This window comes from Microtus pennsylvanicus, chromosome 6 (genome assembly GCF_037038515.1).
Source record: "Microtus pennsylvanicus isolate mMicPen1 chromosome 6, mMicPen1.hap1, whole genome shotgun sequence".
Taxonomy (NCBI): Eukaryota; Metazoa; Chordata; class Mammalia; order Rodentia; family Cricetidae; genus Microtus; species Microtus pennsylvanicus.
Window position 1 is genome coordinate 109,565,255 of NC_134584.1, and position 12,805 is coordinate 109,578,059.

The following is a 12,805-nucleotide window of genomic DNA, read 5'->3' on the forward strand; positions in this document are numbered from 1 at the left end:
GTGAAAGGAGAGAACCGACTCCAAAAGCTGTTCTTTGACTTACACACACACACTCCAATGACCACTCTCCCCTCACATACACATATCATAAATACACACAATAATAAAGTAAATCTAATATTTTACAGAGGATGAGTACAATTCCACACTACTAAAATTTCAGTCCCTTACTCAGACTACAGAATAGAAATTTTTTAAAAAGTTAAAATTTCATTATTCATGGTATCTAACATCCTAGAAATAAGAAATATGAAAATCTAGATTTCACTAGTACTTTCTTATCTTGTCTAAAAATATCCAAATGCTTATCTAATTGCTAATTGTGTATTATGTCCAAATAGATACAGCAATGCTTTCGTTTTCTTTTGTTTAGTATCTTTACAATATTAGCTACAATTAAGAGATGCTCAAATATATTCTGGACAGTAAACATAAAAATCAATGAGTAGACATTCTTATTCTCATAAGAAATCCTTAAAAGAGTAAAACAGTTGTTATGGGGGAAGGAAAAGGTAAGACTTACTTCTTGATACAATTGGTCATGAGAAGATGCACATCTTGTCTTTCATCTAATAACAGCATTGCTCCTAAATACCCAATGCGTTTGTCTGTGAATTTTTGTGAGGCGATTAGCTTGAGGCACTCCAACTACAAAAAAAAAGAAAGAAAAAGAAAAAAGAAAAGGAAGACAAAAAAGAAAAAAAAAAGAGGGGTGAACAGAGAAGGAAAAGCATTCTTTTTAATTCACAATTCACAGGGACTGGAGTTTGAATTTGTATGGCTCAGAGATTAAGAGCAAGCAAACACTTGCTGCTTTTGCAGAGGACCTGAGTTGGGTTTACAGGTCACTACTGCCTGTACCTCCCAGCCCAGGGACTATGACTCCCCTTTTTGCTCTCCTCAGGCATTTGCACACATACATACACATAAAACAATAAATCTTTTTCAAAGATTTGGTTCTATTTTGAGAATCAGAACACTTAACAACTGGAAATAAAGCACTCAATAGTATCTTAAAAAACAAAATATACAATGAATTCAAGAATTTTGATATAACATTGAAAGCACATTTAGGGTTTAAACCAAGGAATCAAATGCAGAAAGAAAATAAAGTCTCCAGAGCAAAACGCCATAGTGATACTAATCTAAAATGTCTTCTATTTTTTTTTTTCTTCAGGTAATTATTGGAAAAGCTCTTGTCTAGCATGTGTGATGTCCTGGGGTCACAAAACAATAAAAGACAGCTACCCTTAACTAAACTCTTCAGGGCGAAGAGCCTTTATAAGTGAGACTGGGCCTTTCCTGAAAGTCACATCCACTCAGATACACTTTCAGTGTTTCATCTGGGCCAGTGTTTTTCAAAGGACATCCTCGAATCAAACTCCCCAAGAGAGGCTTTTAAATTACACTCTCCTTTTGAATTATACATCTTCGGAAGGGCTTCCAACAAGAAACCTGTGTACATAGGAAGCAACGGTCACTTAAGACTACTTTCCATTATGAATTCATCTTATTAATGGGCTCAAGTGAAATGGAAGGAAGTAAAGCAGTTCTACAAATAGAACTCTTTGAGGCTATATTTAATTATTCTTTTAAGATACCTGTTAATTACTAAAGCACCTCAAGTTAGGTGACTGACTACAATTACAATGCTAAGATCCCAAGACCAGAATCAAAAGAGAAAGCAAACTTTCTGTAAAGGGGGTTGGAGCAGGAGAGTGAAGAGGGAAGTAGCAGCCCTGCCGTTCCTGCGACATATTCTATTCAAAATTTAAAAACAATTTCTGAATAGAAGTTGATGTCAATGTGTGCAGAAAGGGCCCTGCTGGTGAAGGAAACAATCAGAAGCTGAAATGTTTGCAAAGTTTCCCTTTGAAGCACGCTTAGTAGGGCAGGCCTGTAATCTGGGCATGGCCGAGATGAAGGCAGAAGGGTCAATTCAAGATCAATCTCAGCTACACAGCAAGTCTGAGGCCATCCTGGGCTATATGACACACTACCTCACAAACACACTATATCAAAAATTCTATTTTAAGCTTATTTTTCAAACATTCCATTGAATAATTCTACAACAATTTTGTCAAGGAAGAAAATACCAAGATTCAAATATCACAAAAGTCTCCATTATCATTACTGAACCTTGCTCATGGTCAACTCCACACATTACGCAAATAAGCATTTTATTTAAATTATCTAGTGAGCAGGCCACACTCTTTTAGGCATCGCGCATATCATTAGGAATGTGTTTTAAGACACAAGTCACCATTTCTTTCTTTATTGAGATATATTTTGGAAATCATAAATGTGAACTTCATTTGTTTGAGCTATTTTTGTTTTCTGTGAGCTGCCACCATTCACACCACCCCAGAACTGGTATTCATGAGACCATGCCCAGCTTGTTAAGTAGGTGCTGGGATTTGAACTCAGGTCCTCATGGTTACACAATAAGCACTCCTAATTACTAAGCCATCTTGCCAGCACTCACTTTTTTAATTTAATTTTATTTTATTTTTGAGACAGGGTCTGTCATTGGCCTTAGGGTAGCCTAACTGGCCAGTGAGTCCCAAGGAGTCTCCTGTCTTGCATCCCAGCCCTGAGGCGGCAAGGGCACACTACGACACCCAGCTTTTTCTACTTGGTTCTACAGACCAAGCTCGGGTTCTCTATGATGGCTGCACAAGCACTGTACTGACTAAGCTAGCTCCCCAACCCTAGTCTCACTATATTCATATCCCAGACAATCTTAAAAGGAAACTGACTTTTATACCAAACTATATGGCCGAATTCAAAAGACAAATGCCCCTTGGAAAACATATTTGCAATTCATTTCACATTCATAAGGCCTCCTACGAACTGATTGTGGAAAAAGACCAAAATCCAATATTAAAATGAAAAAAAGATTAGGCCAGACAATTCAAAGAAAACAAAAAACAGTTCAAATAAATACAGTTAACCTCATAAAACAAACACAAATTAAGTTATAAGATATTGAACTGTATACTAAAAAGCATGAGCTATATGGTTTATAAAAGAAGCTTCAATAAAGGTGGTTAAAGAGACGTATAAATCCCCACCATGCAGAGATACTTTTTTAATACTTTTTTTTTAAGGACAAGGATTATTTTTATTCACATCCAATTTCATGGTTGAAAGCAAAGCCATCTTTGGATGTGAAGAGCCTGGCATAGAGGAGATGTTACTTTTAAGATTTATTTTCATACAGAGATTGGTGGTACATGCCTTTAATCCTAGCACTCGGGAAGCAGAAGTGAGCAGATCTCTGAGTTCCAGGCCAGCCTGGTCTACAAAGTGAGTTCCAAGATAACCAGGGTTACATAGAGAGACCCTGTCTCAGAAAGTGACTTTAAAAAAATATTATGTTGGGGCTGAAGAGATAGCTCAGAGGGTAAGAGTATTGCCTGCTCTTCCAAAGGTCCTGAGTTCAATTCCCAGCAACCACATGGTGGCTCACAACCATCTGTAAAGGGGTCTGGTGCCCTCTTCTGGCCTGCAGGCATATACACAGACAGAATATTGTATACATAATAAATAAATAAATATCTTTAAAAAAATTTGTTTATTTACGCATGTGTCTGAATGCAAACGTATGTATGTATACATGCATGTGGGTTGCCCTCAGAGGGTAGAAGAGGGTATACTGACTAGTTTTATGTCACTTTGACACAAGTTAGAATCATCAGAGGGGAAGGAACCTCAATTGAGAAAATATCTCCATAATATCAGGCTGTCAGCAAGCCTATAGGGCAAAATATACTACTATGAACACATCAAAGAAGTTGGAGGGAAAACAAAAACATAGATTTTTTTCTGTGCTGGGAACTGATCTCAGGGTCTTCTGAGAACTAGGTAGGCAAGTACTCTATCATGCAGCTACATGCCCTAGCCCAAAGAAGTTTAATGTTTGTTTGTTTGTTGTTGCTGATTTGCAAGACAGCATTTCTCTGTAAAGTTTTGGCTGTCCTGGAACTCACTGTAGACCAGATAGGCCTCAAACTCAGAGATCCACATGACTATGCCTCCCAAGTGATGGGATTAAAGATGTGCACCACCACCACCACCCAACAAGAAATTCTTTTTTAATTTGTATGAGTATTCTGCCTGAGTGTCTATCTCTGTACCATATCTCTGCCTGGGATCTACAGAGGTCAAAAGATGGCATCAGATTCTCTAGAACTGAAGTTATGGGCAGTTGTGAACCACCATATGGGTCCTGGGAATTGAACCTGGGTCTTCTGCAAAAACAGTTTTTAGCCACTGAGTCATCTCTTCAGTCCCTGAGTAAGGATGCTGATATGCTGATATGGATTACTATTCAGGACAGATGAGTGCCCAATGCAAACAATGTGCTACAATCACCTGCAGATGGACAATGTACATTATGTATCTGGAAGAATGTTTATTAAGAAGTTGAGCCACTAGTGGCCTACTGAACAAGATAAGAATAGAAAAAGAGTTTTATCCTAATCCTTCTGCACCTTTCAAATTTAGAATCAGTTACACTGTCATTACCTATTCCAAGGAAAAATAATAAAAATAGACTAGAAGAGAATAATTCATTAATGAAAACAGAAATGGGCTGGGCGGTGGTGGCGCATGCCTTTACTCATGCACTCGGGAGGCAGAGGCAGGCGAATTTCTATGAGTTCGAGGCCAGCCTGGTCTACAGAGCAAGTTCCAGTACAGGCTCCAAAGCTACAGAGAAACCCTGTCTTGAAAGATGGAGGGAGGGAGGAGCGGACGGACGGACGGACAGATGGATAGAGAAAAAAAGGAGAGAGAGGGAGGGAGGGAGGGAGGGAGGGAGGGAGGGAGGGAGGGAGGGAGGGGAGGAAGGAAGAGAGAGAGAGCGCGCAGAAATGAAGTGGCTGGTGGTTAGAAAAGCTAACAGAATTGAGGGGGAAATTACTTCTATATAACTGAATGGTAATATAACAAGAGCTCATTTGAATATGAGAACACTTTACAAAGTAAGACACTAGAATCTTAGGAAGATGTAATGCTTAGTTAAGAGGGGGGTGAATCAGTCTTTTAAGAGAAATTCATGAAGACTGATTATTATGAGACCTGTATAATTGCTGCAGGTGTTTGTAAGAGCTTCTGTGTGTTTGTTCCTAATCCCTAATCCCCACAAAAGCTTTGCTTTTTTTCTGCTAGCAATTACTTTATACCTCCTATCAAATTCCCCTTTGCCAACATCACTATTTAACTTGCACTGTGGTATACTTGCCTTTCCATAGGAATCTCCGCCTCTCTCCTACGTCTAATTTCAAAGCCTGATAATGATCTCTTTCCTGTTCCCTGATTTTCTTTTTAACATTTGCTTCTAATTGGGAGACACTGTTTTGAGATGGTATGATTACCACCAGCTTAATCCCTAAACACATCCTGCTCTAAATTAGTAAACTCCTGCAATGTAGCAACCAATGTGCCAGATATTGATACTCAAAGGAAATATATAATAAATTCTCTCTCTCTCTCTCTCTCTCTCTCTCTCTCACTCACACACACACACACACACACACACACACACACACACACACACACACACATATACACACAGTCGTTACACAAAGGATACTATGAAAACAAGAGTACCCAATTCTGGTGGGGAAAACGATCAGAGAGAGGCTCCAGTTTCCTTACAAAACACATACTGGATTAGAAAGAAATCAGTCCAAATTAGGAGCTGGACCACTTTTACCCTAATTCCACTTAGAGGCAGGCATGGGTTTCCCATCACTGTCTTCCAGGGAATCATTAATTCTCTGTAGCTGATCTTTGAAACAGACTCAGAATCGTCCTCAGCAGATGCATTCAAGCCATTAGCAGCAAGTCTAAGAGACTTGAAGCTATCAGTCCTCTCCAGAACAAGCACAGAGGCTTAGGAATGATTCTTAAGATGGACTGGTGAGAATTGGCAGGCAGTTTTCAAAGTATAGGACAGTTTTAGGAAATTCTTTATTTTTGGTTTTATGGCTTTTTGGGACAGGAATTCTTGTATCCCAGGCTGACCTTCAACTACAGCTTCCTGTGTACCTCAAGGATGACCCTAAACTCTTCGACCCTCCTGCCTCCATCTTCCAAATGCTATAACTATAGCTATGTACCAGCATGGCTAGCTACTTCAAGGAAAATTGTGAAAGAGTAGACTTTAAGTTGAGACTGTTTGTTCTAGATGACGTTTAATATTCCTTTTTAAAAGAAAACTTCAAACCAAAACAGAATTATTATTATTACTATTTTGGAGACAGGGTTTCTCCATGTAACTAGCTCTGTAGACCAGGTTGGCCTCAAATTCACAGAGACCCACCTGTCTCTGCCTCCTGAGTGCTGGGATTAAAGGTGTGTGCAACTACCGCTCGGCTATAAATTTTTATAAGAACTTTAGGTCTGAGGAGAAGGCTCAGTGGGTAAAGTGTTCGCTGTGTAAGTATAAGGATCCCCAACCTTTATGTAAAAAATTAGGTTTGGGAGCTGGAGAGATGGCTTGTAGTTAAGATCACTTGCTGCTCTTGCAGATGACCTGGGTTCAATTCCCAGCACTCACATGGTGGCTCACAACCATCAGTAATTCCAGTTCCAGGCTATCCAGCAAGTATAAACATAAAAAGAAATAAGCATCTGGGTAAAACACTGATACACATAAAGTAAAAAATAGTTTTTATGAGCTTACCACCAAGCCTGACAAGCTGAGTGCAATTCCTGGGACTCATGGTAGAAAAGGGCACAAGAGGATGATCCCAAGCATGTACTACTACTCAGTCACTCTGGCTGAAACTGTGAGCTCCGGGTTTATGAAAGAGATCTGTTCTCAAAAAGTGAACTGAAAAAGCAACTGAGGAGATAACCTACATCAACCTCTAGCCTCCACATGAGCCCACATGGCCACGTGCACCAGCACATACATACCAAAAAGAAAGAAGCACCCAACAGGTTTCTGGTCTTGTCACACTTTTCTGAAGCAAATACCAATGTCCCATTTTATCAGTGTTTAAGATGGCTGTCCAGGGAAAAAAGGTGCTCCAATCTTTTAGCTTTTAGAAGAAACTTACAGGAAGTCAGGAGCACACGTGCATTTGCTTGAAAATTTAACAATGGAGCTTTATGCCTATTTGTTTTACTTTACCATTTAAAAAAAATTACACTCTAGTTAACACACACTTTCAAAAAACAAGCTTGTTACAATTACCACTATGTAGCCTAGCAACATCTTTACAGAAAAGAAACCTTTTTTCTTTGTCAGAGAAAAAAAATCTCTAAAACCTGACATTCATATTAAGAATCACTTCTCTTAAGAAAAATACCTATAAAGTATTTTATTAGAAAATACATAAAAACTCTAACACTAGCTGATACACCAACTACCTTTATCAGTCAACATTTTGCACTACTTAATGTGGGGGCTGGGTGATAACCTGACAATTTAGAACCCTGTGCATGCTAGGCTAACACTTTATTACTCTGTTAATAAACCTCAGATCTTTTTGTTTTGTTGCTTTCAGGAGAGTATCTCATGTATTCTAGGCTGGCCTCAAAATCACAACGTAACTAAGAAATGACTCTGAACTTTTTGATCCTGCCTCCACCTTCCAGATGCTGGAACTATGAACTTGTGCCATTTGAACTGAACTCAAGGCAAATGGCAAGTGCCCACTGAGCTATGGCCTCAGCCATTTTTAAGACCAGATGCCCAGGCTGGCTTTGCACTTGCAATCTTGCTTAAGTAGCTAGATCACAGGTCTGCACCACCAGACCTGGCTTATTTTTTTTCTTTCTTAAATATCATAATTTCAGCTGAAGCCTCTGCTTGTTAAGCCTCAGAGCCTTTTGCTTCCTCTCCATTTCAGAAGTAACCAACCATCCAGAACTGGTGTCCCTACTATACATGTAGAAAAGCTGCTTAAAGGGTTCTTCAAACATTACAAAAATACACCATATACCTGATCTTCTCACTCCCCATCAATACAAACTCTAATTCACACTTACAGTATCGTACACTCCTATCTGTGCCGCCTACTTGTGGATATAAACTTACCTGCTGTTTTTTAAAACTAACGTTTTACTAGGAAAAACAATGCTGCAATGAAAACAGTTATGCTGTCTCTGCATAATGGACAAGAACTGTTTTCCACTATATACAATTAAACAGCTTGATCAGATGCTGGCTTTTCAGAAAGATTTGTTTTGATTTGATCTTGCAAAAATGTACCGCCCTAAGGTAGCAACATTCACTTTCATCAGGGGGCACTCTATCATTTTCCTTCCTCAGACATCAGCAGTAATTCAGATCACCAGGTGCGGCAAGATGTAATAGTCTAATTCCCTTACATTCCCCTCTTATCAGCTAACCAAAAATTCTAAGAAGCAACTTCTCTATATGGATCATCAGATTACCAACAATTCTTTCAGAAGAAACATTGAAACAAAAGACAAAAATAAATGTTTCTTTCCTTCTATTGATCAGTTTCAAAATGAGTTAATTCTGTAGTCTCTTTTAAGTATGACCAACTTCATTTAAATGTTAGCTTGCTTTCATGGGTGCTAACTTGCTTGATGCTGAAGATGAACTTGTATGGTTGGTCACACATTAGCAAGCTCTAGAGCCTGGATTCAACACCCACATGCTGGACTGGAGAAGGGCTTATCTTTTTTAATCAATTATACTATTAACCTCAGCACTCAGTTATCGGAGTTGGGAGTGTGACAGCCTCTTCCAATGACTACTGAAATCTCTATTAACAACCTCTGTAGCTTGTCTTTCTGGTCCCTGACACAGACTAATAACGGTTCTAACTTGCTTTATACATTCCTTAACATCCATTTAGGACCTGTCATCATTCTAATAGGCTCAGGCTCTTTAAAAATGAAATAGCATTTGGAGATCACAATCTGGGTCTGTTAATGGTCTAATCATTGTTTTTAGAGCTTTTTCTTTTTCTTCTTTTCCTTTTTCTTCAGACAAGTCCCAAATATCCCAGGCTGGCCTCAAACTCTATATAGCCTAGCATGACTTTTTAAGTTCTGATCCAGAGTGTTGGAATTACAGGTATGCATCATCACCCAAGACTTCATTTATCTAGGTAAATACCCTCCTACCTGAGCTACTTGCCCAGTTCCTCTTTATTAGGACATGTTAAGGGACAAAACAAAATAAGCTAATATATGTGTTCAAATACTGGTAAGGTCAATCTGCAATGCAAATGAAAAAACTACAAAGGAAAATACAGAGTAGCTATTAATAAAAATCACTAACTAATTAAAAGAGAAAACCATGATTATTTCAGCACACAGTGAAAGGGCATTTTATAAGATTAAATATTAAAGGTTTTCACATGATAAAGGATAACTACCTAAAGTCAATGACAGTCACCATATTTAGTCATAATATGTGGTTTAAGATTTTTAATAAGGATGCCTGATAGCACTGCCCCCCACCCCCGACTTTGTGTAAAACAGTGTCTCTCTATGTTGTCCTGGCTAGTATGGAGCTCACTGGCCACCAACTCACAGAGATCCTCCTGCCTCTGCCTCCCAAGTGCTGTCTCTTTTTAATATGTAGTACCCATACAATAGAGTAAGTAGATAAAAAAGTGTTGAGAATGATAAAGGAAAAAGAATTGCCTTTGTTCTCAAACAATAGTAGTAATGACACAGAGAGCAACTCTAAGTTCAATAATGTTGCTAGGCAAAAAACATATATAAAACTATATTTCTTGAGGGGCGGTGGAGAAATTCAACAATTAAAAGCACTGAATGCTCTTTCAGAGGACCTGGGACCAAAAAAGCAGCTAACAACCGGCTCTGACTCAAGTTCTAAAGTATCCGACACCCTCTTCTGGTTTCGTCAGACACTGCATGCACATGGTACATAGACATACAGGCAGCTAAGATATTCATTCACATATACCAAAAATAAGCAAATCTCAAATAAAAACTGAGTTGTTTAAAAAAAATTCCTTGTGACAACTGTTAAAAAATTAAAGAACAAACCATGTACATGCACACGTATGCACAGATAGTCACATAAATCTTTAAGGATGATGTTTGTTTAGAATAGAAGCTTTAGAGAACCGGCAGATAAATGTCTGTGTTTATGAAGGAGTGGACAGTGATGCTACACTGACAGAGGGATGACTCACACACAGGAAACCAGACAAAGCAGGTAGGCTGAATCTAGGGAGACACAGAGAACAATGCCCAGCCCTCTGACTACCACCTGGCAACATGCATCAAAGCTTCTGATTTTTCTAAGCTATAGTAGAAGACCACATTTCTATGTCAAATTCCTTCATTTTTATATATTTGCAGCAAATTCAAAACAATTTTCCAAATCAGAACTGTAGAAAAATTTGGTCCTGGAACAAATTTTCTACTTCTAAAATACACTTTAGATACTCAACTTGTGGTCAGCAAGATGGCATTGTCACCAGCTCTACAGACCTGAGTTCTATTCCTGAATCCACGTGGAGGAGGGAGAGAGGCAATCCCTGCAAGTTGTTGTCTTACTGTCACATGTGCACTGTGGGGTATGTACACACACACACACACACACACACACACACACACACACACACAAATATAAAATAAGATTGTGTCTAAACCACACAAGTGAAAGATTATGCACCTATGGAAATGTTTTATTATTTCTGGTATAAAACATTAAGGGGTACTGTTACTGACAGGAACCCTGATGATAAAAGACCTATGGAAGACAATCTCGTAGACTACATTATTTCCAAAAGCTGTTTGCTCTCCTCCAGGAAATGATAAAATAGGTAACATTTTATGTACAAAACATAAATGTCTAACATTTATTAACTTACTCTTCATAATAGCATAATAAGGGGTTAGGATTGTCTCCATTTTACAGATGAGGACACTGACACACAAAAGTCAAAGATCTTAAAAGGAAAAAAGATGAAGGAGACAAAACAGGATAAAGAGGAAGAGAGGAAGAGAGTGAAGAAAAGGGAGAGAAGTCAAAGATCTTGTTCCAAATCACTCAGGAAAATAGGAAAGGTGGAATTCACCCTGGGCAGCCTGGCCCCTGCAGGCTTGTTCCTGGACTCTGGCACTGGCCCATGGAACTAAACCCCTCTCCTGCTTTGGCTGACTCAACAACAGCTACTCTGGCCTGTTTTGAGTCACTCCTCCTAACTCTAACTTTGAACTATTGTTTTAGTCTTTTAAATCGATGCTAGAAGCTTTTACTCTCTTAGTCACATTGTGGTTTGGCAGGAATAAAAATAAACAAACTTAATGGAAATAACTATTTATAGAATTTAACTAAACCCAAAAACTGAATGGGGTTTTGTGTTACAAAGATTGAAGTATAGTCTAGTATTTACTAGCTGAATGAATTTAAACAAGTCACTTAAAACTCTGAATTTAATTTTTTTTTCTGGCTCCCTCTCTATAGGACAAGAATTCATCTTCAAGACAATTTACCTATCTCAAGGTTTTACTGTAAAACTTAAATGAGATTTTTATTAAAGTGGCTACTAAAAACTTTACATTTTTTATGTGTCTCATTAAATTTTTCTTCTTGGCATTTTTGAGACATGGTTTTAGTATGTAGGCCAGGCTTGCCTAAAATTTGCTATATAGCCCAAGCTAGCCTTGAAAGTGCAGCAATCCTCCTGCCTTGGCCTCCCAAGTGCTGGGATTATAGGCATGCACCACCATGTCTGGCTCTTCACATTTTGTTTCTATTGACAGCATCATGCTAGACACTGCATTAAAAATTAAAAAGAAACAAGTGAAATTAGTTTTAATAATATATTTTATTTAACCAATTTATCTAAAGTATCATTTCAACATATCATCATAGAAAGTATTAAATATTTTACACTTCTATGTATGAAGCTTCTAAATACAGTATGTACTTTACACTTACAGCACATTTCAATTTGTATACATTTTCAGACGAAATGCTTTAACTGTTTTCAATTTCATAAAATATACAATTGATAGATTCACGTATTCAAGTTGCTTAAAACACATTTAAAAGTTGTCCAATAACTGAATCAATACTCAAGAAAATTTTATTTTCCTTTTAATAGTCACCTTAGTTAAACGAACTATATTTCAAGAGCTCTATGACCACCATACAGCTCCTGACTAAAATAATAAATAGCCCATCTGACAAATAAAATGCAATCACAGGGCAGCTGTTATACACAATTCAACAAGAATGGCTGCTACTCAAACAAGAAAGTGAGAGAATCAAGATATGAACCTCTTATGGGCATAATATAAAGGAAATTAAAGACATGAATAAGGAAAGGTAAGTAAAAGAAACAGAGTAATGGACTTAAAATTATAATTCTTAGCCCCAAACAGAAAGATCTTTATTTTTTAACCAAAATTTTACTATCGCTTTCTTGCATATACATACTTTTCAACTAAAAATTCAGTGTTTTATCAAATAATTAAGTTCCAAAATATCCCCCGAAAGTCAAAGTCACCAATTCCGTGAAACTAATTACTTCTAATATGGTACTATGGATCAATTGTAGGACTTTACATACACTAGGCAAGAATTCCACCACTAATTAATCATGTTATAGAAATGAACTTTAACTTTGTGTGTATGTGTATACATGTACATACACAAGTATCTTTTTCAAAATAAAATCTCCAACACCTTAAATCTACTATGATTTTAAATTCAAAAGCTTCCCCCCTTAGAACTCTCTTGAGGATATATAAATGTGCTATTCACAAGATGTTAACAGTGGACATCTCCAAATAGAGGGATTCTGAGTCTTATCCTTTGCTTTTT

The 12,805-nt window shown here is 37.7% G+C and overlaps 1 protein-coding gene across 3 annotated transcripts in view; it reads right to left on the reverse strand.

Moving 5' to 3' along the window:
- Positions 1–12,805, reverse strand: part of Ap1g1 (adaptor related protein complex 1 subunit gamma 1) — an 82,678-nt gene that overhangs the window by 39,713 nt on the left and 30,160 nt on the right. For all 3 annotated transcript variants that reach the window (XM_075977355.1, XM_075977354.1, XM_075977356.1), the window contains exon 3: positions 524–648. In XM_075977355.1, coding sequence (XP_075833470.1) covers positions 524–648 — 125 coding nt within the window. The remainder of the gene's footprint in view (positions 1–523; positions 649–12,805) is intronic.